Here is a 25,281-nt window from a genome sequence, read left to right on the forward strand (position 1 = left end):
AGGTGGAAGTGGATCAGTTCAGCCTGTAAACATCCTCTACCTCTCCACAAAACCCCCAAAAAAGCCGAGGCCCTCTCCTCAGCGCTGGTGGTAGTGGTGGAGGACGCTGCTTTCCTCCTCCTCCTTCCCTCCTGTGGATCTCCTCTCCTTCACTTTCACCGAGGATGAAAAATGACAGCAGACGCTGGTTGGAGTCGCCTTTAAACAGGGTAAGTGTACACTGAAGTGCCGCTGGTGATGAATGTGTCGGGTGTTTTCCCACTCACAGCATCCGCCCTGTTTGCTCTGACGGGATTAGCCTCAGCACCATCCGGGTGAACATCACACTGACCCTGGCTGCGCCGGGCTCCCTCTCCTTCTCCTCCCCGCTGTTTCCGCTCCTTACTGCGGTGAGAGGAGCTGTGCACCTGCCTGTGTGTGGAGGGTCTGGAGGGTTGTTTCAGCTCGGGCGCATCTTCGTGAGCTGTAGCCGGCGAGGAAGCCCGGTGCAGCAGCCTCCTCCTCCTCCTCCACCGTGATGATGGTGACGGGGATGGAGGAGCTGCAGCGCCGCTGGCGGCCGGGTTAAACTCCTGCTCCATTACAATCTACTTTAAACTGTTTTTAAACAGACAAAAGATAGAAAAACAGAGATATACAGTAATTAAACAGTGGATTGATTCAGATTAGGTTTCGCCATTTTTGAATGGATAGAAATAATAAATTGGATGGAAATGCTTCAGTCGTGGAGCCACTAGATGTCGCTGTTCTCCAGACCTGCTCATCCCTGTTGACCCATATGAAAGTACTACACTATTTACTCTATATACTCAAGTAAAAGTGCCACTGCTTTCATAATATTTTACTTAAGTACAAGAAAAAAAACTAGGTTAAAATATGAACTTAAGTTAAGGTAAAACAAAGTTTAAAATTTACTCAGAGTAAAAGTTACTTAGTTACTTTTTAACAAGGTTGGGGTTCTTTCTTATGTGCAAAAAGGACATGGGGACACAAATATCACATTGTTTTTAATTAAAGGCAAAACTTTACTTTTTTAAAAATTGCTGACAAAATAAAATGTGTTAACACATAATATAATGTATCAGTCAAAATGGGTCAAAGGTCACAAAGGTTTTCTCACTATGTCCTCATCATTCACTGCCAAAGTTTCCGCTGTGTGAATCAGTAGTACAGTACTTCTAAAGAAATTAATTAAAAAGATATTTTTAAAAGTACAAAAAATATGTATTTAACCAGGTAAAAAAAAAAAGAGTAAGTAAGCTACATAAATGGGAGGGAACTAAACCAAGCAGACTTAACCAGTAATATGATTCCAAATAACTTGTCAACTGTAGTATAAACTGCATAAAATCACATTTTTCTTTCAGTAAACATCTGGACACTTTTAGCTTTAAAACAAGGTCCTCAATCCCCATTTTTAATCAAACTATTCACTTTCAGCCACTTCCCAAGTCAGATTTTGTGCAGATAAAGACTCATTATATACTTTATATTGCAATTATCTAACAATAATATCACATTTCTTGTTTCTCAACAATATCTGGAGTTATACACATTTACAAGTGAATGTTCTCTGTAATAGGGCAACTCAAGAGAGGCCCAGCAGAGGGAGCTCTTTACACACAGAACTGCCTCAGCTCAAGCTCTGACTGCAGGCAATGTGTGTCCACACAGATTTGGGGGAGGGGGGTGGAGCAGTAAAATGCTGACTGTTTCCACTCTGTTAGGTTAGAATGAGCTCCTTAGTCATATGCAGTAATTGCTAATGAGATGAGTGAGGGACGGGTCAGGTCTGCAAGGGTTTAACCCCTACAAACTGACCCTGCACTCTCCCGCACACTGGATAGGGTTTTATTTGACTGACACCTCATTAAAATCTGGCTCATACAAGTTTTTTTTATTATTATTAGTATTATTATAATAATAAATAAGTACATGCAGATGTGTTTAGAAACTATCAATTCAGACTCATTTCTTGAAGTGTTGCATAGGGATTATTATACTTAAATGTACTAAAATGTTTATGGAAGTGCTATTTCACCACAGATTATGTGCCTTAATTTCATGGTGTGCGTATTCATAAAGCTAGGTTGCAGGTTGCAGGTTGTAGTGACCTCTGCCAAACGCCTTTGATAGAAAAGCCTGGGGCCGGTGCAATCCTCTTAGTCACTCGCCTAGATCCCTGGATCCCCAAGGAGGGCAACTGTACTTCATCTCACTCATCTTATCCGGTCGATTGTTCTCACCTCCTTCCATCTCTCTGCCATGGATGGAAAGCGACAGGTGGTGGTGGTGGTGGTGCAGCACCGGGATAAGACAGAGGAGTGTAGTGTGGTCGAGGATATTAAGCTTAAACAAAAACAAACCATTTGAGACCAGGTAACGAAATAAAAAATGGTCAAAGACAAATATAATATCATGTTCATGTCCCACTGAATGAAGAAACCATTTATGAAACAAATCAGGATCATAATTAAACTCCTGAACTTAATATTTGAACATATAGGTCATTTCTTTCTGTCTACTGCACATATTCTTGTATGGTAATGAAAATTACTGCTGTATCAAAGCCAAACATGAACCTCTCCTTGGAGGTTGAGCAGAGTAGCAACCTGGTGGCAGATTAGAGGAGGCTTCTCTTCCAGTGACCTGTTTTCCCTCGGGTAACTCACAGGGAGTGACGTGGAAATAAGCTCTTTTGGAGCTAAAGCCAATTTACCCCCCACAGATTAGGACAGATCTGTCTGGACAGACCAAAGACACAGCCCTACCTTTCTTTCTCTCTCACACACACACACACACATGCACATACATACATACATATAATCTATAATGGCTCTTTGCATCCTTCAGATTCCAGGATGGGAGATGATGGAGTGAGGAAAGGAAGAAAAGAGAGGCACACAAACATAGTTTATGGGGTGGTGGTCTTTTTTTTATTTCTGTTACATTTGCAGCCAGAACCTGATTTTAAGTATTTTTCATAAAAAAAAAAAAGAATCAGGGATGAGTTCCCCCTTCAGTCGTAAATGGCAGTGAGATAAAACTGAGCTGTACAGTATATTCTTGCACATCAGCTACGTTGCACAGCAAGAAAATAAAATAAATATATAAATAAATCAACAAGAACCCACGGTACATTTTTATTAAAACAAACATTTGCACACATTTTCATAAATACTAAAAGAAACTACATCCCCCTCCCTTTACATGAGGATCGTTTTAAATTCACGTGAAGACAAAGAAGACAGCATGTCGTTAATGTGAAATGCACACAGAGACGTAAAGTCCATGACAAAGTGGAAGTTTTTGGTTTCGCTAAACAAAATATTTTCCCCCATCGCTGAGGGAAAGTCTGCATGTTCTGTTGTCGGTCGTAGTAAAAACCCATTAAAACTCTTTTAAGAACACTAGAAAATAATTTAGCTTATTAAAAACTATTTCAACTTTCATTTAAAACAACACTGGGATCCAAAAGTACAAAAAAAAAAATGGAGGTGAAATTTGGTCGATATGATAAGTGAATACTGAGCCAGGATGTACAGTAATATTCTTGGAAAACTTTGGTCCTATGATGGTCCAAAAAAAACACATTTGGACAGAAGAGCACAGAGACTACATGATCAGCATGTTCCTGTTGTTTTTTTAAAAGAAATGTGATAGAGAAAACCAACACCCCTCTCTCTTCTCTTCAAACCATTACATCCACAAACACACAGTGCTACCCAGTCAACTTCTGTTGGTCTCAACCTTTATTTGCAAGGATGCTCGTCTGGTTTGAACTCTGTTTATTCCCCTCCTTCTCTCTTTTTTTTTTGTTACCACAATGCAAGCCCCTTTACCAGTTTTATTTCCTTTTACTCTCTTTTGGCTCTTCCTTTCTTTTGCCTCTTCCCATTATCCTGCACTTCCTGCACTTTAACGTGACCGTTAGTCGCCGCGGTCGAGCCATTCGTGACGGCCTTGCCTCCTTTCTGGCTTTTGGAAGGCATGCCTCGGTAGGCGTGGTAGTAGAAGTTAGCGAAGAGGATGATGAAGGTGACCGCGTAACCGATCAGGGCCCACTGCATCCAGAGGGGGAACGGGCAGCCGGTGTAGAGGGAGTAGCCGGCGTGGCCGATCGTCACGTGGAACTGTATCTGTTGACGATGTCACATTTAGACATAAATTATAGACTGATGTCATAACACCTGCAGAACACATACAGCTATACGTGTTCACACCCACCATCTGAATAATGGTGAGGTACTTCTTCCACCAGAGGTACTTCTGCATGTGAGGTCCCAGCGCTGCCAGACCGTAGTAACCGTACATGATGACATGGATGCCAGAGTTGATGGTTGCCCCAAAAAATGCTGCGGGAAATGGTTGAGATTCGTGTTAAAATGTGAGTCCATAAGGATATGCAGATTCATCTTCTTTTTTTTTTTTTTTTTTCTCACCTTGTCCACCAGGGACCCACTTGATGCCGATCCACCAGAGGATGAACATGGTGCAGTGATGGTAGACGTGGAGGAAGCTGACCTGAGTGAACTTCTTCCTCAGGATGAAAAACACTGTATCCAGGAATTCCACTCCTTTGGAGACGTAGTACCACCAAAGAGCAGACGCTATCTGTAAATGTGAGTAGTAAATGATGGCAGGTTTTAATCTGATTACAGACTCCCGTAGTCCACTTGATTAAGGTTAATCTAAGTCATTCACCTTTTTCCTCCTCTCATTCCAGTGAAAATTATCTCAATATATAAAGTCATTTTCAGGATTACATCTTTGATTAAAACCCTGGCAGAAAACAGTCAAATACTACAGTAAAAAAAAATGAAGAAAGTGCCTGAAACTGAGATTACAAACATAGATTATACACAAGTGATAGCCAGTCTTAAAATAACTTAACTCTTGTTTTATAGACTTTAGAATTGAAAACTTGAGACGTTAACCGGCAACCAGGCTCTACTGAATATCATCATACACTCTTAGAAATAAGGGTTCCAAAAGGGTCCTTCTACAAGGGCTGAGGTTCTACCTGGAACCATTTGCTTCTGCAAAACGGGTTTTTCAAGGGTTCTTGGCAACACTAATAGTTCCAGTAAGAACCATTTTGATCCAGAGAACCCTTTAAAACCCCTTTCCTGAATAAAGGGTTTTAAAAGGGTTCTTGGTGGAACCCTTTTGGAGCCAAAAAAGGGTTCTCCTATGAGGACAAGCTGAAGAACCTTATATGGTTCTACTTAGCACTTTTATTTCTAAGAGTGTATCATCATATGTGCTGCACTTAATCGTCCATTATCCTCTGAATTGGAACGTAATTTACAAAATGTGCTAATGAAGACGACCAAAAGAGAATAAGATCGTTAACCGGTCAGGAAAATGTTGTATGATGTTAAAGCAAGTGAGAAGTAGACTCATTTTCTTGCTCCCTGGTGACGTTGAGTATATATATAATTATTTTTTTTTATAAAGGGTCTGAAATATCCCACTGTAGCCCAAAAACACTCCAGCTGCACAGTGCACACAGCTGCTCTCTAAGCCCTGGCACTTTGGCATCATGTCTTATCTCTTTGATAATGCCATCGCCAAAGAGTGAGTGAGTGAGCAAGCGAGGCCTGAGATGGGGAGGAGTTTCAGGGTGGCAAGACCATTTAGTCCTGCCTCTCTGAGTGTTTGACCGCACCCTCTTTCTCCTGAAATCATTAGACAAATGAACTATTGCCTCCTCTTACTGATCCTGGTACACTGACTACAGATTAAAACTCTTTCCTACCTGATGCCGTGTTTATGATCATTATTGTAATAATCTTATATGATGTACTTGCATATATGTGTGTTGACGTGTGTGTGTGTGTGTGTGTGTGTGTGTGTGTGTGTGTGTGTGTGTGTGTGTGTGTGTGTGTGTGTGTGTGTGTGTGTGTGTGTGTGTGTGTGTGTGTGTGTGTGTGTGTGTGTGTGTGTGTGACCTTACCCTGACTTCATTGACATCATTGGAGTAGTTGACAGGCTGACAGAGGAAGCTGTATCCTGCTGATCTGGTGGCTATAAGGAGCTGACGAGAAACCACAGGAAGTTAAAGAGGAGAAGTGTACTGACATCCTAACTCTACCAACATAAGTTATTTCAGGTGAAATATCCTTTTTTATTCATACATATTGTATATTTGGTTTCTTCTCTGCTAGAATGAATGAATGGGAAGTGAGTGAATGACAGTACTATAAGTTTCTACATCTGTAACTTACGTCATTGTTTCACTGCTTAAAGGTGCATTATGTAATAAATCTAAATCAACTGGCCATAAAATCCTCCTAATATGTCACAGAGACTCAGGAATAATGTTCATATAACAAACTGAACTCACCAACAACAACAGTACAGCCAAAATATTTGCATTAAAATAAATATTTTGCAGACTGCAAATCGTGTTTATGTTTTGAAATCATGTTTTGACCAATCATTGCAGTCAGTAGAGTCTCAGCTGCCGAGCAACCACGGGTTGCCAGTTACGTCAGAAAACGAAACCTAAAAGACCTCGGTATTTTGAATTTGAATGTAGTAACCGCTTTTGGCCACATTCTTACATATGGCACCTTTAACTGTCGTACTACACCGAACAAAGTGCGAGTAAAGTCTTTCTCTCTCTTTATTTTTACAGTCGCAACGCGACGCTCGTCGACTCGCGGCGCCGCTTCCGTGGCACTGACCTCTTTGGCGATGTAGAAATTGAGCACAACCATGCTGAAGTTGTAGACTATGAGGGGCTTCCTCAGCGTGTAGGCCTGGCGATCCTGCATGTATCGTGGCCCCGCCCACAGGAAAAGCAGGTACAGGCAGCTGATGGCCAGTGTGGGGAAGGGAGACGACATCATGGGCCAGTTCCCCACCCTCTTGTCTGGTGGCAGAAGAGGTGAGTGTCACATACAGTACAGGCCGTCTCTGTTGTTGTCCTTAAATTGTGGAAAAATTTGACCAATTCTTCTATTAACCATTGAGGATTTTAACCCCAATTTAAAGTGTTTTAATGCAGTGTAATAGCGTGTTACTGTTCTATATGCGTTATTTGTACTTTGTCTTACGTTGTCTTGTTTTTATAAAGCACTCAGGCTAAACTCCTGTTGTTTGTAATGTGCATCATGGACAAATACGACTCAACATACACTTTACTCTATAACACACACACCTTCACGTGTCACGCAGGTGAGACACAGTATATAAGTTACACTGTGCAAGGTCCATTTCCTGTTTACTCTGTGTGTCTTTTTTAGTCTTTTTATGTCTTTTAATGTTAATTTAGGGTTATAGTGTTTTGTTTTTTTAGTCATTGTTAGAGTTCTTTTTATGTATTTTAACTTTGTGCTCTGAATTTTGGCCAGGACTGTTTTTAAAATGTGCTATATGAATAAAAATGTATTAGATTGGATTGGATTAACATTATCCTATCATTATACATTGCCATGATATATTACATTATTGTAGAGGGAATTGAGTACAAAGTTACAACTACTGTGCAAATGATGAGAGACTCTTTGGCTCAACGTTGACCTACTAAACTCTAAATCAAATGAACTCTCACATCATTTCTCAATAGAATACAATTCTCTCGACTGATCTTACCTGCTATAGTAAGGCTCCATTTGTAAAATTCTACAGTGTCATTCACAAAATGTGTTACAACCTCCATGGCTCTGCCTTTGGTCTCGATTACACTGCAGGAAGAAGAGAGGGAGACGGAGACAGAGAGACGGAGACAGACATGGAGACGGTGAGTCACGACGACCACCCAAATCAAATTACATGTCATATCAGATGAGTGCAAATGATTGTTTACTCATTCTGTGTTTACTCTGTGCGCACTGTCTTTAAAAAAACCAACAAAAAAAAAACACCACACTCCTATATGCCCGCACTCAACCTTAAAATCCCACTTTTTTATTCCCTATATTCTTTGTTTTCCAGATCTGTAAAAAAAGAGTAAGAGCCTAATAGCTCAGATGTGTTGCACTGTGTGCTGCTCTGTCATAATAATTGTGGTCTATGAGCACTTTATACTGTTCCACTGTTTCCAAGCATTTCTGTAAATGAGAGCACATTAGGCCTCTCGCTCGTCACGTGCCCTCGACGGAAACACCACAGATGCATTAATCTCCACTAGATGATAGGTCACTTTGCATCGATTTTTTATGATCGCTGTGTGCAGTAACACGGCAGCTCGAGGTAGTTTTAGGAAACCTGGGATAGAGAGCATATCAGACTCATGCTGTGGAGATAGATGGGTAGATATTTGGGCAATGAACAATGGACACGTCTTATCCACCATAGGACAGGTGTCTATTAATCTATAATTAATCCCATGCGTGAGATCAGCTGGCCTTTAAATATTTCATTGCTAAGCACATGTAGCACTGAGCATCCACTGCAGGGGAACATACTGAGTATTTCAGTGGGATCACAGTTTCCCAGGACACGTGGCGTAATGACGGTGTACTAACATGTCAGAGGGTGTAATGACAGTGTAATAACACGTCAGAGGGTGTAATGACGGTGTAATAACACGTCAAAGGGTGTAACAAATGGTGTACTAACATGTCAGAGGGTGTAACGCCAGTGAAATAACATGTCAGAGGGTGTATTGATGGTGTAATCACATGTCAGAGGGAAATTTACGGTGTGCTAACATGTCAGAGGGTGTAATGACAGTGTAATAACATGTCAGAGGGTGTATTGACAGTGTAATCACATGTCAGAGGGTGTAATTACATGTCACAGGGTGTAATGACTGTGTACTAATATGTCAGAGGGTGTAATGGCGGTGTAATCACATGTCAGAGGGTGTAATAACGGTGTAATAAGATGTCAGAGAGTGTACTGACATGTCAGAGGGTGTAATGACAGTGTAATTACATGTCAGAGGGTGTAATTACATGTCACAGGGTGTAATGACTGTGTACTAATATGTCAGAGGGTGTAATGGCGGTGTAATAAGATGTCAGAGAGTGTACTGACATGTCAGAGGGTGTAATGGTGGTGTACTAACATGTCAGAGGGTGTAATGACGGTGTAATCACATGTCAGAGGGTGTAATGACAGTGTAATAACATGTCAGAGGATATAATGATGGTGTATTCACGTCAGAGGGTGTAATGACAGTGAACTAACATGTCAGAGGGTGTAATGACAGTGTAATCACATGTCAGAGGGTGTAATGACAGTAGCAGTTCAGTAGAGGTGGGAGATCTGATAGATAGAGGGGTGTAAAGAGGGTTTGTGCGAGCACAAAAACGACAGAGGCGCATGTGTCAGCAGGTTTTCTCTCGCAGCTCAAGAGGCTTAAATTCAATTGATCAACGAGCTTAGGCGCAGGCCTAAGTACAAATGCAACAACGGAGCCCACATGTCTGCTGCTTGTCTGACTGCACGCGCCCATGTGGACAGATGCACACAGTCTCGTCCATTGTCATGTAATATTTTCAAAATAAAATGTCAGATAATGTAACAGTGAGTTTGTGTGTAAAACAGCTCTTGAAGTTTTGAAGTCATTTTAAACTTCACAGGTGGGCGTCGGGAAACAGCATTGAGCAGATGATGAAGAAGAAGAAGATAAAGATGATTTTCCAAACCCGAACACACGTGGTGAGAAGTGTCTCCACAGACGCATCACACAAGTGACACAAATAATACTGAAAACAAACAAACAAACAAACACGCAGTTACTCACATCCTCGATACTTATGAGCCTGTAATGACATACGGTGCAATTTGATGCTCCCAGTTCCTCCCAGTCCTTCTTTGTCTCCTTCTCCTCCTCCTCCCCGATCCTCCTCTTCTCCTCTCCCTTCTTCCTTCTAATCACTCTCTACCTCTCACCTCGCTTCTATAGTTCGACATTAAAACAAGCAATTTGGCAAGAAAACCGGGACAAGGCGGAGGGGGAAAGCTATAGCTACGGTCGCTAGGCCAAGTCACGCACCCGGTCCGTGCACAGTGCTCAGCAGCCGCATCATCATCTTCTCCCTCCTGCGTCCTGGGCTCAGGGAAGCCGGCTGCTACTGCGCATGCGTGGACTTGACTGTCGTGGTCTTTGCGTGTGTGTGTGCATGGTAAACCCATCTGTCAGGAGTGCGCTCTTCTTTCCTCTTCTTTTTTTTTTTGGTAAGATATGTGCATAATTAAACACCCATATAAGTTGAATTATGACGTATACATAAAGTATTCACACTACACTCTTTTCAACACTGAGTTTTTTTTTTTTTAAATTTACTATAAATGTTTTTATTATTATTTTTATTTCACCTCCTACAAATAAATAAATAAATAAATAATTATGGGAAACACTGCCAACATCCTGACTCTTTCCCTTTGCAGACATCGACTGTAACGTCTTGGCCCAATACCTGGATTATTCCACTAGATGGCGCTATCGAACCGTCACCTGCAGTCTCCAAACTACCAAGTCAGCTTCAGGTGAGGCAATGTTTCTTTAAGGGAAATCATCACATTCATTTATTATATATATATATATATATGTATATATATATATATATGTATATATATATATATATGTATATATATATATATATATATATGTATATATATCTATGTATATGTATATATATCCATCCATCCATCCATTATCTACCGCTTTATCCTCCACCAGAGGGTCACAGGGGGTGCTATGTATATATATATATATATATATGTATATATGTATATATAGAGCTCTATAAATAAGCTATACAAAGTGTTATTTTTAAAGAAAGGTAAAAACTATATACATCTCATTCTTATTACACACCAGTAATAAACACACTTATCTGTGCCCAGGGAGCAATGGGGGGGTTGGGATTTTTTTTTTTTGCCCGTGATTTGAACCAAGTGACCTTCCTCCTTTCCTCTTGGTCATGGGTCATATGTATATATATATATACTATATACATATGTATACACCTGTGTATCAGCACCACGTGTTTCTTCTTCTTCTGTGCTTGTGTTTGGTTTGAACCCCTGGTTTATTTACAAAGGCTCCATTGCTTCATCCTGTCACAGTGTCCTTTATGGATTTGCTCGAACAGCTACATCCAGCTGGATGGTGATTCTCTCTCACACACTCTGTGTGTGTGTGTGTGTGTGTGCGTGTGTATGCTGGTGATTCCAACTTCAGATGAACCCGCCTGTTTCTCACCACCCCACAAATCTGAGGCATAAATCTATCTTCTCAGGGCCAGAACCCATTTGGCGCTCGCTAATGTGTGCCGGCGTTGTGTGAGCCTGAAACCAAATCACAACTGCGTAAAAAGTTTTCAAAATAAATCGACACAATCGCTGGTATAATTCAGAGAATACAGACCTGTATACTTTTACAATGAACACTTCTGCATTTGTGCAAAAAAAAAGAAGTTAAAACCCCATTAGATGTCTTGCAAATGACGATTGCAACACAGAGTTTACAGCTTATACTGAAGGAGTCATAACAATATCAATAATCTGCTAATCTTGCACGAATACTGATATATATATATATATGATGTTGTTTTAATGTTTCTCTGCACACAAAAATGCTTATGGAGAGGTCAGTATTTGTTATTTGGGCTCTTTTGTCACAATTCAAGTGTTTCTGTGTGTTTTGTGAACACCTGCCAGTGTGAAGTGTGGCCGTGTGCCACCTGCAGGTCGACTGCAGCCTCCGCGCTCATGTCTGCAGTGTAAATAGTGTGATTACTTCCCCTTGAGAGTGGATGTTGACACAAGCTCATCTGAATCTACTTTTAGTATCTCTTCTTTTAGGCGGTGCGGGGTTGCCATGCGTGGATGCCGTCCTTCAAAGGAGGCAGAACTTGAAATTCACTCGCCCGACTGCACAGAGTTGATCTCACCTCCCTTGAACACACACCCGTAAACACACATTCGCATCCGTGTACCCGTTTGGTTTGGCATGATGGCAAATGTGGTGTTATGCCAAAATGTGAAGGAGGCATGTTTGTGGTCCCAGACTCTGAAATGTCATGAATGCTGCTCTCTTCCTCTGTAAGCTTGGGACGGGTTGGACCTGCTGCAGGATAAATGCACTTAATATTAGGACAAAAGTATGGGAAATAGTAATTATTCTTGTCATCAAAGTCCCTGGAAATTGAAGTCATCGTTAAAAAACCGTAAAACCATCCATTCATTATCTACAGCCATATCCTCCAGGCCCATATATGGAGACAAACAACCATTCACTCACACTCTCACGGTCAATTTAGAGTGACCAATTCACCTAATCCCCGAAACTACATGTTTTTGGACTGAGGGAGGAAGCCAGAGAACTTGGAGAAAACCTATGCATACACAGGGAGTACAAACAAACTCCATTCAGAAAGGCCCTTGTTCCAACCGGGGCCTCGAACCCGGGTCTTCTTACTGCAAAGGCAAGAGCGCTAACCACTACAACCATGTGGCCCCTGCATGTAAAACCATTATAATAGAATATAACCGTATAACATACGTTTTGAAGTAAACTGTTTGTCATGGTGCACTCTTAGAAATAAGGGTTCCAAAACACAAGGGCTGAGGTTCTACCTGGAACAATTTGTTTTTCAAGGGTTCTTGGTAACACTAATGGTTCCAGTAAGAACAATTTTGATCCACAGAACCCTTTAAAACCTAGGGTTCTCCTATACGGACAAGCTGAAGAACCTTATATGGTTCTAGACATGGCACCAGTTCACTCGTGTTCCAATGAAAGTTCATCATTCATGTTACCATATAGTGTTGAATAGGAAGAACACCAAAGTAGAAGTAAGAACGTGTTTACTCGAATCATCAGTTTTCAGTGTTGTTAATAGGGAAGCATGTGTTGTTTAACCACAGTTTGGATTATCGTGTTGTAAAACACTGGCAACATTCAGAGACCTTTAAAAAGTGGTGGTTACAACAAAGCCATTTAACATTTATTCCACTGCCTGTGTGACTTTAAGTTTATAATGTGCACCTCTCTCTCTCTCTCTCTGTCAAAGTAGTAGAGTTTAAGTGTCATATGTTGGTGAGTGAACTTCCTGTTTTCAGCCTTGCTTATTTCCTCGACTGGCCTCTTTCTGCTCATTCTGTTTGTTGTCTAAATTCATCCATGCATTGTGCTAAAAAAACGCTCATATACTGTAATCACTGCTCTTTCTCACTATTCTCTCTCGCTCTCTCTCTCTCTCTCTTCATGGTCCTCATATTTCATCTCACATCTGGCAGTGCCATTTGCAGAAGGGCACACATTTCAGCTTCCAAAAAAACCCCAGCGTGTATAGCCATCTCTTTTCCCTAAAACTCCCCAAAGCATTCATCAGAGATAAATTAGCTGGTGATTTATTCTGGAGCACAAACCGCCAACGTCTTCTGTAAAGGGATTTTTTTTTTTTTTTTACTTCTGTCGGGCACATTCACAGCCAACCACCTGAGACAAACCGTTTTCCACATACCTCTGGAGCCGCGCAGTTTTTAAAAAGTCTTGAGGGAAATACCACTTTTCCAAAACATTCGCCTGCCGCACTAAGGCGTAATTTCTTTCACACGGGACTGCAACTGGGATAGGTGGGAGGTCAGAGTCTTGCAAACATGAAGTATCGGTGTGTTTTGCACACATTCACGAATGCAGAAACACTCGCATAAAGAGATCACCGCCTGGCACAGATGTGGGTGATTCTTGATGATGTGTTGGAGGAGTGCGGATGTCAGTGAAGATATATTCTCGTGTCCAGACTCTGTTTCACCATGTGCGGCCGGGGGAAATTACAGGCTTAAGGAGAGATTTTTGGTTCTTGGGACATTTTGTCAATGATGTCTCTCTGTGTGTGTGTGTGCGTGTCAGTTTCGTGCACCAGGTGACGACCGACACATTTCTGCACTCTGCTGCGTCCTAAATCAGGACAAAACAAAGTGAAACACACAGAGACTTCACATCACTGTCACATGCAACCCTTACAGTTTCTCCGGGGTTGCGTCTAATTGCCGTGAGTCATTTTCTTTCACAGTTTTTGTGTGTGTAATCTGGATCGGTTCTGTTCCACCATGAGTCTGTGCATGTGGTTTTAATTTGAAAGGCATATGCATCGGGGCTCATATTTAACTGGCTTCGTTCAGTAGCTGATCCCTCTCCCCGTCTATAGTGGCGTTAGCACAGAGTGTGAGGAGAACCTGGCTTTTTTCCTGACTGCTTCCCATAAAAATGAGATTTGAGCCGCACACACACACACACACACACACATATGTACTCTACATGTACGCACACACAGTGTCTTGTCCTCATTTGCCCTCTGTGTGTGGGGATCCCCCTCCTCACACACAGTGTTGCCAAAAGGGCTGATGATGGGGAATCAGTTTTTCTTTCTTTCTCTCTTTTTCGACCCACTTCCCCTCCCTTTACTCATCAGTTTCTCTTCTGTTTTTCCTCCACACGTTCACAAATGTGCGGCCTTGCCTTTCATTTTCGACGTTTCCTGACTAACGTACCTCACGGTTGAGCCTGTAGCATTTGCACTGAAAATTTGCACCTAACAATTTTCCCTAAACAAATTCTGCCTTAAGGCTTATGAGGCATCAGTTAAACACTTAAAGGTCCCATATTATGCAACTTTTTAATAATTTAAATCGTTATATTTGAGATTCTGGAGGCCCTATCAGTGGGAAAAGTGTGAAAAAAGATGACTCGCTCATTTTTTTGTGGTTCTCCTCAGTCTAAGTACAGGAGATAAAACATGCAATGTTGACTTCCGCGCTCACTGGGACGTCACAAATTCCAGGAATAGTTGTCTCGCGGAGCTCCGCTTTGTCCGTAAAACACGCGAGAGTGCTGACGAGGGCAACGGTTTCCGGAAACCGGAATTCTGCAAAGTACACAAAAAGATCTATTCTTGGCTCCACAGTGCAGCACAGAGTTCTACACAAACTTCCAGCCTCAGAGGATTTATCTGTCCAGTGTATACATGTTATATATGACGGCAATGTGCCTGCTAGAGCCTGCAAATGATCACTTTTCCAAATGCTAACTGCTGTTAGCTCCCAGTAGCCTCTGTGGCTGATGTCAGGGAAATCGGTTAACTTGGAGAAATAGGGTATAATATGAGTTCTTTAATGACATGAACTACAGAAAGCAAAGTGCACCATTCCCCAAAGTGTCAATATACTCTCCTATCTAACAAGTTTTAAATGAACCCAGATCTGTAGGACACAACAGGATCACCACCATATTCTAATGAATTCTCCTAGGGCCATAATCTTAATTTGTCCTTTCCTTTCTCAATACTGTTCTCACAGAGACAGACAGACAGACATGCAGACAAACAAATAAAAATCTAAAACCATAAGTTCCTTGGCAGAGGTAACGGTAGGCAGACACGAGATCACATACCTCTGCGTAAGGATGAAGCTCAGCCTTTAATTAGAGGCTGGAATTCAGATTTGCAACGTACACATCCTCAGCCACTGGTGTGCGTCTCTCAGATATTTCTGAAATTCCTGGACGACATCACATGAGTGTATAAGTATGTAATGAAATTAAAAAGTGAAACGCAATTCAGGTATTTGGTAATTATCGACGTGTAATTCTAGGCACAGGAATGTTAGAAGAGATGAGATCACCTGACTAAATGCAGATGTTTGCAAGGGCTCAGAATGGTTTTTTTTTGCACTTCAGCAATATATATATATATATATTTTTAAACCTACTTCATTCAAATAAGTCTGTAAAGCACAGATAGGGGATGTGGATGTTTGATTAAAGGTCACATGTGTTCACCATTATTTGTCCGTTCATCCCGTGGTGCAGAAGCTGCAGCTCTATAATAAAAGACAGCTCTCACATGAATATTACTATCAGTTTGAGGTCTACTATGATATTTTCATTACCTGTCGTGCAGCCTGTCACTCACTGACGTGCAAGCTCCAGACACACACACACACACACACACACACACACACACACACACACACACACACACACACACACACACACACACACACACACACACACACACACACACACACACACACTCACACACACACACACACACACACACACACACACACACACACACACACACACACACACACACATGCAGGAGCAGGAGGTCTCTGTGGGTGGAAGCTGGAGCTACTTGGCTGGCTCTCTTGTGCTCCCCGACTGAAATCTGACTCTGCGCTCTAAGCCCCATGTCTAGAAATGACATTCTTTGTCCCGACTTCAGCCATAACCTAACCTATGCAGTGATCCTCAAAAAAAAAAACAAAAAAAAACACACACACATACACACTGCTTTCATGCACTTTAATGAAAACCGGGCTCATCAAATCAGCCAGTGAGAAAGAAAAGTAACAGCACAGTTCTCAAAAATAAACATGTTTATATATTTCCATTTATTATGATGATGTCAGCACGGTTAGTTCTCAGCACATTTTCATTGCGCCACAGAAAAACAAAACCCCCTCAACGACCAAATTCCACTTGTAAAATTTTTTTTTATTTCTTTATCTGCTACCGAAACTACCGTTCAAAAGTTTGGGGTCACTTAGAAATTTCCTTATTTATTGAAGGAAAAGCACTTTTTTTCCCCAATAAATATAACATTAAATGAATCAGAAACACACTCTATACATTGTTAATGTGGTAAACGACTATTCTAGCTGCAAACGTCTGGTTTTTAATGGAATATGTACATAGGTGTATAGAGGCCCATTTCCAGCAACCATCTCTCCAGTGTTCTAATGGTACATTGTGTTTGCTAATCGTGTTAGAAGGCTATTGGATGATTAGAAAACCCTTGTGCAATGATGTTAGCATAGCTGAAAACAGCTTTGCTGGTTCTTTGACGAAATGGCAAAATTATTATTTTTGAATAAAAATCCTTATTTCTAATATTGTCAATGTCTTGACTATATGTTCTATTCATTTTGCAACTCTTTTGACAAATAAAAGTGTGATTTTTAATGGAAAACACAATTTTTTTTTATAGATGACCACTTTATTTGCTCTGACATAGCATATGATGAACAAAACAACAAGGATTTGTCCACCAAACAGGAGCTTTTGGACCAGTTTAGTTTTAATGTTACAACACGTTTTAATGTGTAGCCAATAGATGGGGGTCTGCTACTGCGGGCCTGGAAAGCAGCAGTCAACACGAGGCATTTCCAGGGAATTGTGGCCACTAATTATATTTACAGCTGCTACAGTAAAACTATGTCAGTAACCCCATAATTGGGACATACTGCAGTTAATGGGGAAGACGGGGGGGGAAACACGGTCGATTTAATTTTACTTACTTGTCAGAAAACGTAACTGTTTTACAATGAAATTAAAAGCTTAAAGCTCAGGAAAAGTGAAATTTAACTTCAAACTTATATCGTCAAAGCTCTGTTTTGGCAACCTGCTGCGGTGTTAAATACGACTTTAAAATGTCTCTCAGAAAGAGACTAAAGCCTACTTTTTCTACTTCATATCCACATTTCTCTGCGACTTTTCAGAAACGGATTTAAAAAAAGAACAGATAAAATTAGGTCTGCACGAAGCAGCCAACACTTTTATTCGCCGGTATCAGTCAAAACTTCAAGCAGCTGGAATCTACAATTAACTCCAAAGCCAGACGCCCTCAGAGTTGCCAGTTAAATTTCCACATCTTTCAAATTCCGTGGCTCAAACTTTACGACGCGGGCTTTCAGTCAAGAAACTTTGTAGATTCAAGCTTAACTCATTATCACTGTTATTTTCTACTCGCTCGCTCCAGAGCTACAGAAGAGTCATATTCCTTCATGGAAAAGGGTTGGGATTTGAAGAGAGATTTCTCTACAACAGCAGAACGCCTCCTTCCTTCCCTGCACATAAGCATAACTGACATAAACCCCTTGTATATTAGTATGTATGGAATTGGGACAGCATTAGTTCTACAGGTATAGATAGGCACTGCAGCCATAGCAGTCAGTAGTTAATCCTCTGCCCCAGAGAGCTCAAAGCCTCTCAGCACTGTCATGTTTTGTTAATGTTAATCTGAACTGGATGCACTGCCAAAGGCTGACCCACTGCCTGCCACTCTGCCGCCACTGAGGTCAGCGTCTGACGTCACAGAGAGAGAGGCAAGGCTGACCTGTGCCAGCGTGTGACCCTGTGATAATTACCTTCATTAACCTGGGTTTAGAGTTTCAATTACCTCTGATAACACTTTGGAACTCATTCGGTGTAATTGTTTGCTCACTGTAGAATAAGACAGGAGAGCCCACACCTATTATAGTGCAGAACAGATTCAATACAGTGTTTAAAACTACATTTTCATTTCCTTATTAAATGTCCCATATTATGCAAAATCAACTTTTTAATCATTTAAATCCTTATATTTAGGGACTCTGGAGATCCTATCAGTCGGCAAAGTGTGAAAAAAAGATGACTCACTCATGTTTTTGTGGTCCTCCTCAGTCTAAGTACAGGAGATAAAACATGCGATGTTGACTTCCGTTCTCATTGGGACGTCACAATGCGCTAAATTCCTGGAATTGTTGTCTCGCGGAGCTCCGCTTTGTCCATAAAACATGCGAGAGTGCTGGTGAGCGCAGCGGTATCTGAAAACCTACCTAATCTATTCTTGGCTCCACTGTGCAGCACAGAGTTCTACACAAACTTCCAGCCTCAGAGGATTTATCTGTCCAGTGGATACATGTTATATATATATGACGGCAATGTTGCTAGGTTGCTACTGGGAGCTAACTGCTGTTAGCGATGTGCCTGCTAGAGCCTGCAAATGATCACTTTTCCAAATGCTAACTGCTGTTAGCTCCCAGTAGGCTCTGTGGCTCATGTCATTTCCTGTCCCTTAAGTTTTGTTTTACTTTTTTAAAAAAAGAGATACTACTAAACAGAGCGTTCTGAACAGGGCTGTTTTGGCAGGGTGATTGAACTGTTGTAGTGCTTCATCCTTATAGTATATAGACCAAAGCATGTCACAGACATGTTCATTAGGACACCAGGGAACTATATTTTAATTTGGAGAAATAGGGTATAATATATCCTAAACACTCAAATATTAAAAACACTAATGTTCTGGTGACCCTACGATGAGCTCTTTCAGTTTTGTGCTGCAGTGTTTGTTTGCTAACCATCGAAATGTGCAAGTACCGAATAAAACAAAGTGGTTCTTTTAAAACTATGGGCTGCTACTAATCTGTCAACCATTTTCTTTGATTCATCTGTTAGATTTTTCATCCATAAAAAATGGCTGAAAATGGAAAAATAAAAAGTTGATCGCTGTTTTCCCGAAACCGAAAATGTTTTTTTTTTTCTTCCCACAAACCAAAGATGCAGTGTTTAGTTTTTCTAGGTTCCTTTGTCACAGAAGAGCAACGAAACCAGAAAATGACATTTAAAAAGTGAAAAAGCAAAAAAAAGAGAAGCAAACTCTCTCCAACCAATCATCAAAATAGTGCGTGTTAAATGCTCAAATTCACTAATAATCGATCGCTCAATAAATAATCGCGTGACATTGACTGCTGAGACTGCAGATTGTAACCCCCTCCATTTTCCAAGGGCATCAGGAAACTGCTGCGGCCTTCACATACCAGAGAGGATGTTGCTCTTCGTGGTTTGTGTCATAAGCTTCTGCCTCAAAATGTCTCTGGTTTGTTCATTCAGGCTGCTGCACAAATATGACATATGACACATGGGCATAAGATGAAGAAGTAAAGCAAGTCCCTTGCCTAACATATGTATAAAAGTCTTATTCTAAGGGCACAGAAACAAAACAATCTTTATTTTGAAGGGATCATACACTTATACAAACATACTTATGGGTAGTATGGTCCATTTTTGCCATTGTACCCTCCGAAAGGCCCATTTATACTCCATTTTCAAACATTATCTACGTCACTACTACTACGACTCTGTCAGTACCAAGTTGCAGGCGTCAACATGGCGACCATTTAAAGTTTTATTGTGTTTGATACGAAATAGACTGAAACAAAAGCGGATTTCGTGGCAGTGGAATGTTAGACCACTGAATGTAAGTTGTCCCTACAGGGGACAGCTATTCAATAGCTATTTACTTGCATATATTATGTGGGTGCTTTATTTGATGGTAGAATTGCTAGAATTGCCCACTCGCCACCACATTGGACCTTTGTCCATCCCCACCATAACACTGCCACCCACTGGCCAGGTAGTGCAAGTGCAACAAAACAATCTCTAAACCAAGATGGCCGATGGAGGGAGAGAAGAGCCAAGTAGCTCAAGAATATCCTGCCAATCCTTCTGTAATAGAAGAATCTTGCAGATAAAAACAAATTGGTAACATTGTCTAACAACTAAGTGATATAATGAGTATTAACCCTATACTGCCCACATGATTTCCAGGGGTATTAATTGTTGCTAGTGGTGAAGAATGAAATAGAGACTTCTGCCGGCCGACAAGGTTTTATTTTCTTTGCAAAAAAAGGTCAATCTGCACACAAGTGTTCGTAGCTGGAGAAAAACCCAGAGCATAGTGAGCCCGAAACATTTATACCTAAGCAACTCCCCTTTCGCATTCCTCCAATAGACAAAGAGGTCTGCCTTTCCAGGCCATGTTTTCACACCTCTTTGTCTACTGCGGATGTTGTAGAAAGGTGCAAGTTCAGTCTAGACATCCTAATTTGAATGCGCAAAAGGACCTGGTATTCTGTGTTAGGGAAAAGGGTGATGGGCAGTTGTAGCTCAGAGACAAATAAATTGAATTTGCCATTACAATTACTCCATGTCATCTGTCAGTGTAAGCTTAACAAAATTATCACAAAATACGGACAAAAGGCTCCATCCCTCTCTGTATTTTGCATAGTGTAAATGGGTCTTCGGTATTTCACAATGTACTGGTATATGTCTTTTTACTTGGCCATCGGCTTAACCTGACATACAATAGATGGAGAAAACAGACACTTGACTTCTTAAATGAATTCGACAGCCACGCTGAAAAGGACACACAGAAGAACATGGGGAAGCACTTTAATTCAGCACATTATGCACAGTATGCAGCTCTTACCGTTGTGTGCCCGTCGGACATGATGGCTGATGAAATGGCCGCATCAGGGGGCAAATTTAAAACAGTTGTTTTTCAGAATGAATTCCATTGTTTGAGTGGGTCTTCAACTGAACAAATACCACTCGGGTTGTGTTGGCATACAGTATAGCTCATGTGTAACCAGGTTAAAATGCAGCTAAATATCCACCTGGTTTACACTGAGCCGGCTGTGTTTTCCCACAGTTCACTGCTGTGTTCTTGTGTTGACAACATGTTGCTGTTGGAGGGCGATCAGTGATGAGCATCATTACCAGGGTAATGAAGTTTTGTGTGCAAGTCTCTGGTTAAGGAGTTAAGACGAAAACAGTCCTTGGTAACGTCATGCAATTTATACAGGATGAAACAACATGACAATTTATAACAGACCACAGTACTTGTACTATAAAAGAGAAACACTGATTTGACCAAGTGCAAGTAATAAACCCAGATGGAAAATATTGTTTTATTAAATAAGTGATTTCAGAGCTGGCAGACAATTCCATGTATTGGATCCTTAACCTCAGTAAAGTAACTGTGAATGTGAAATATGGTTCTTATGCTATAAAGCAAGGTTTGTTTTTAATTTAGACAGGAGATACAAGATCTCTTCTTCCAGGGAGTCCATACCTTTAAGGATGCTCTCTTAAACGACAAGACACAGACTTCCCTGATCCTGCAGAAGAAGGATTAAGATACATAACCTGTACACACACCAGGTGTGTCTTACAACCCACCGCATATACAGCCTGTGGTATAAAGTGAAACCGACTCACTCACTTCCGTCCCTCACATAATGCGGTGTTGCCCCATATTTCCCGGAATTGCCAAGAATGCCACACATTCTTACGGGTCAACGGCCAATCAGAGCGCATCTGTCTTCTTCACCAATTTTACTTGACATGCAGAAAGGCAATAGAAGTGCATGTGGATTTCTATCAATATTTTATTATGTCATATTTTTTGGTTAAATTGATTTAATTGGCTTTTTAAAAAATACATTTCAGTGAGAAAAGCAGGTAAACTTAGACGATCTTCATGCTTCTATGAGGTTTTCGAAACCCAGACAGACAGGTTTTTACTCATATTTAATTTGGTTACAACTGGTTTATGCTTGAGGGGGTGATCAGCACTTTATAATTATATTTAAACTGCAATAAAAAACAATTACGGAAGGTTAGTGTATTTCGATTGAACAAATCAGATTTTGCATTTTGTGAATTTGAACCCTCAATGGCCAACTTCAGACCTACTCAAGCTACCTATTTCTTTATGTCTCCTGGCAAATTAACCGAATAGCTTCTTAACTCGGTGGTTTTAGGCTAAAATATCTTTTTTTTTTTCTCAGCCACAATCACACAACCATAACAAAGGTCCTGGATAAGTGGTCAGAAAAAAATAACAAACATATACATGGTATAATCGAAGTGAGTCATTTGCAACGTACAGTGTGGGATGACTGGGGTTAATCACACTCAACTTAAGCACTTAAATAAGACACTTAAAACTTCAAGTAAGGTGCAATATAATATATATGGGTGTTTAAACAAGCACATATACTGTAATATAAACACAGTCTTGCTTACTATGTCAGTCCCTGTATTTACGGCTTTACGACTAAGTGCTGAAACAACATAACCTGGCTCCACAAACAGACTATGCAAATGTGTGTGTTTTTTTTTAACAGCAGCAGTTGTCATCAGGAAAAGTGGAAATGACTTTCCAAACAAAAACTGGTTAGAGAATAAACAACCAAATCCTTTATTTAAAAGAAAAAAAGAGAAGAAGAAGAAGAAGAACCCCTAATGATGTCTGCTCGAATCCAAACTTTTTTAAATGACATTGCAGGCCACAGACTACAAAGACTTCCTTTAAAATTGAGCGGAAAAGCAGTCGTATGGCCAGTTTTCTTGTCGATCCATGACTTCATCAAAGAAACCCCCAGTTAGAGCAGCATTAACTCTTAGGAGGAGACTGAGAGGCTAACGACAGATCGATAGAGATGATGTGATTAGATTTTACTGTGTTTTTTGGTTTGGATAGTCATATATTAAACTAAAACAGGCAACAGTAGATTAATTAACATTTTTCATGGACTAAAACATCTTATATAAAGGCAGGCTGACCTACTGTGTATCTATGTTCAAATGGTCAGATAAACGGTCAGATAGACTCTGGGAATTTTTTGTTCTCTTCTGTTCTGCACTCCCACAGAATCGATCTTTTGGGATTACTTGGTTTCAAAACATTTCTCTTATTCTGGCTTTAAAAAAAAAAAAAAAAAAAAAAAACCTTGAACATTTTCATCTGTTGTTGTAGTAAAGCCAAAGCAGTAAATATGTTAACCTTGAATTCGTTATCCATGATTCAGAACGTCAACTGTTTTCATTACATATTAAACCGTGACACGGGGGCTGTGCAAAATTGATTTACGCTTGTTTAACATAAGCACGATTTCTGACATCTACATTCCTATTTGAGATGTTTTGCGTACTGTGAGATTGTTGTATTTGTCATCCTGTACTGGTCTTTACACTGAAAATTACACTAAATTAACAAAGTTTTTATTTTATTTGACAATCCCCACAGGTCACCACCAACAGCTTTATTTCCCACACCATAAACCTGCCCAGGGACAACAGATGTAAATTAGCCAGTGGCCACAATAAGAGGTAAAGTGTTTTTTTTTTTAACCACTTGAGATCATTGTTCTTAAAATGACGGATGTTTCGTTGTCATGTCCCATGCCCGAGGACCTCATCTTTGGAAAGATGACAACAGTAACAGGTCAAATGTGTTTCATAATATTCAACACATTGATTCATTTATAGAAGACTGAAATTTACAACACCTGTCAGTGACTCCACACACACACACACACACACACACACACACACACACACACACACACACACACACACACACACACACACACACACACACACACACACACAGTCTTTCTTCAGGCAGGCTGAAGGTCACAAAGTGTATGATGCACTTCTGAACTGCAGAACCGGTCCCTCCTTAACTTTATTGCACTTTATACATGTTTATTTACTGGCCTTGGGGTTATTTTATCCTCGTTTTTTAAACAAATGATTTGAAACTAGCATTTAAAAAAGCTGCTATGTTAAGAAAAACCTCAGTTTTATTATACTAGTGCAGTGCCTGTAGGAAGTATGTATTCCTATAGTGGGAGCTGAAGAAGATTTTTCAGTTATGGTAATGCATGATAAGGAAGGTAAAGGCTAACATAATACAAACACTGTGCAACCTCATTAGGCACAATGCAAATGTTTTCATTTTCGATTAGCATTAGCGTAGCCAATGGCACTGTGCAACAGCTAATGAGGTCGCACAGTGTTTGTTGTACGTTAGCCCTACGCCAATGCAAATCGTAGCCTCGCTAGCTTACCTTTGGAAACTGGTTCGCCAAGTTAGCCGCAAAGTAGTAGCATGCTAATGAAAAATAAATATGTGCTCGCGTATTGGTGAATGGACACCTTTTTCCTTTCAGTATAACACCATGTTCTGTGTTGAACCGTGTGAAAATGTCTCATCCACCGTGAGACCAGCCTCTTCACTCCCACCTCCCCTGCTCCAGGCAGCGCAGCTGCTGCTGATGAGCTGCTGCTTATCGCCTGGTGCAGCGTGATAAATCAGTGAAAATTAAAATTCCTCCAAAAAATGTGAAAATCAAGGATGCACACCATGCAACCCATATCCAAAGGCTTAGGGCAATCACAGTCAGACAGACAGACAGAAACACAGACGCAACTTGCTTTATAGACAGATATTTGTATGAATTGGAAACTTAAATACATTATTCTCACTTTCGTTGTAGCACGCCCTGGATCAGGCTGTCACAACACCAGCCAATAGCATTCCTGATTGATTACTGATTAGAGATAAGGCCTCATGTTAGACCCCGTGCGTGTCGTTAAAGTAGTCGATGTTGTTGTGAAACAAACATTCTTGAGAAAGAATCGCACAGATGGAGCGATACACTGGAGAGTTGACCACACTGAACTAAAAAAAAGGCAATTCTGGACTGAGCTGTTTTCTGACTGACGATTGTGTAAAATGTCAGAAGGTGTTAGGCAGATAAGAGAGATTAATACTTCTGCAGGGGGATGGTTGGCTCAGCCAGTGGAATATTTACTGAAAAATGTACAAAATATTACAAATGCCAAGACAATACCACCACCGGCACAGACTACCCCACTCAATGTCTCCACGCAAAAGCACCAAGGACACAGAGATT

General features: G+C 40.7%; 1 protein-coding gene and 1 long non-coding RNA gene across 2 annotated transcripts; one reads left to right on the forward strand and one right to left on the reverse strand.

Annotated features, from left to right (window-relative positions):
- Window positions 1–23,690, forward strand: LOC310935156. The gene is made up of 9 exons (XR_014592980.1): window positions 1–209; window positions 4,455–4,622; window positions 5,988–6,115; window positions 6,644–6,895; window positions 7,701–7,750; window positions 9,540–9,618; window positions 9,866–10,137; window positions 10,351–10,449; window positions 23,607–23,690. It is a non-coding gene; the product is annotated as an uncharacterized lncRNA (long non-coding RNA).
- On the reverse strand, window positions 3,858–7,678 carry LOC310935155 (very long chain fatty acid elongase 4-like; the record flags this gene model as incomplete). The annotated part of the gene is made up of 6 exons (XM_083898999.1): window positions 7,603–7,678; window positions 6,693–6,880; window positions 5,960–6,040; window positions 4,443–4,614; window positions 4,228–4,355; window positions 3,858–4,139 (listed from the first exon to the last, which is right to left on the reverse strand). Exons 1-6 carry the CDS (start codon window positions 7,667–7,669, stop codon window positions 3,858–3,860), a joined length of 918 nt encoding a protein of 305 aa, XP_083755125.1. The 5' UTR covers window positions 7,670–7,678.
- Window positions 23,691–25,281: the final 1,591 nt, after the last annotated feature.

Source organism: Microchirus variegatus, assembly GCF_963457635.1.
Source record: "Microchirus variegatus genome assembly, chromosome: 12".
Classification (NCBI taxonomy): Eukaryota; Metazoa; Chordata; class Actinopteri; order Pleuronectiformes; family Soleidae; genus Microchirus; species Microchirus variegatus.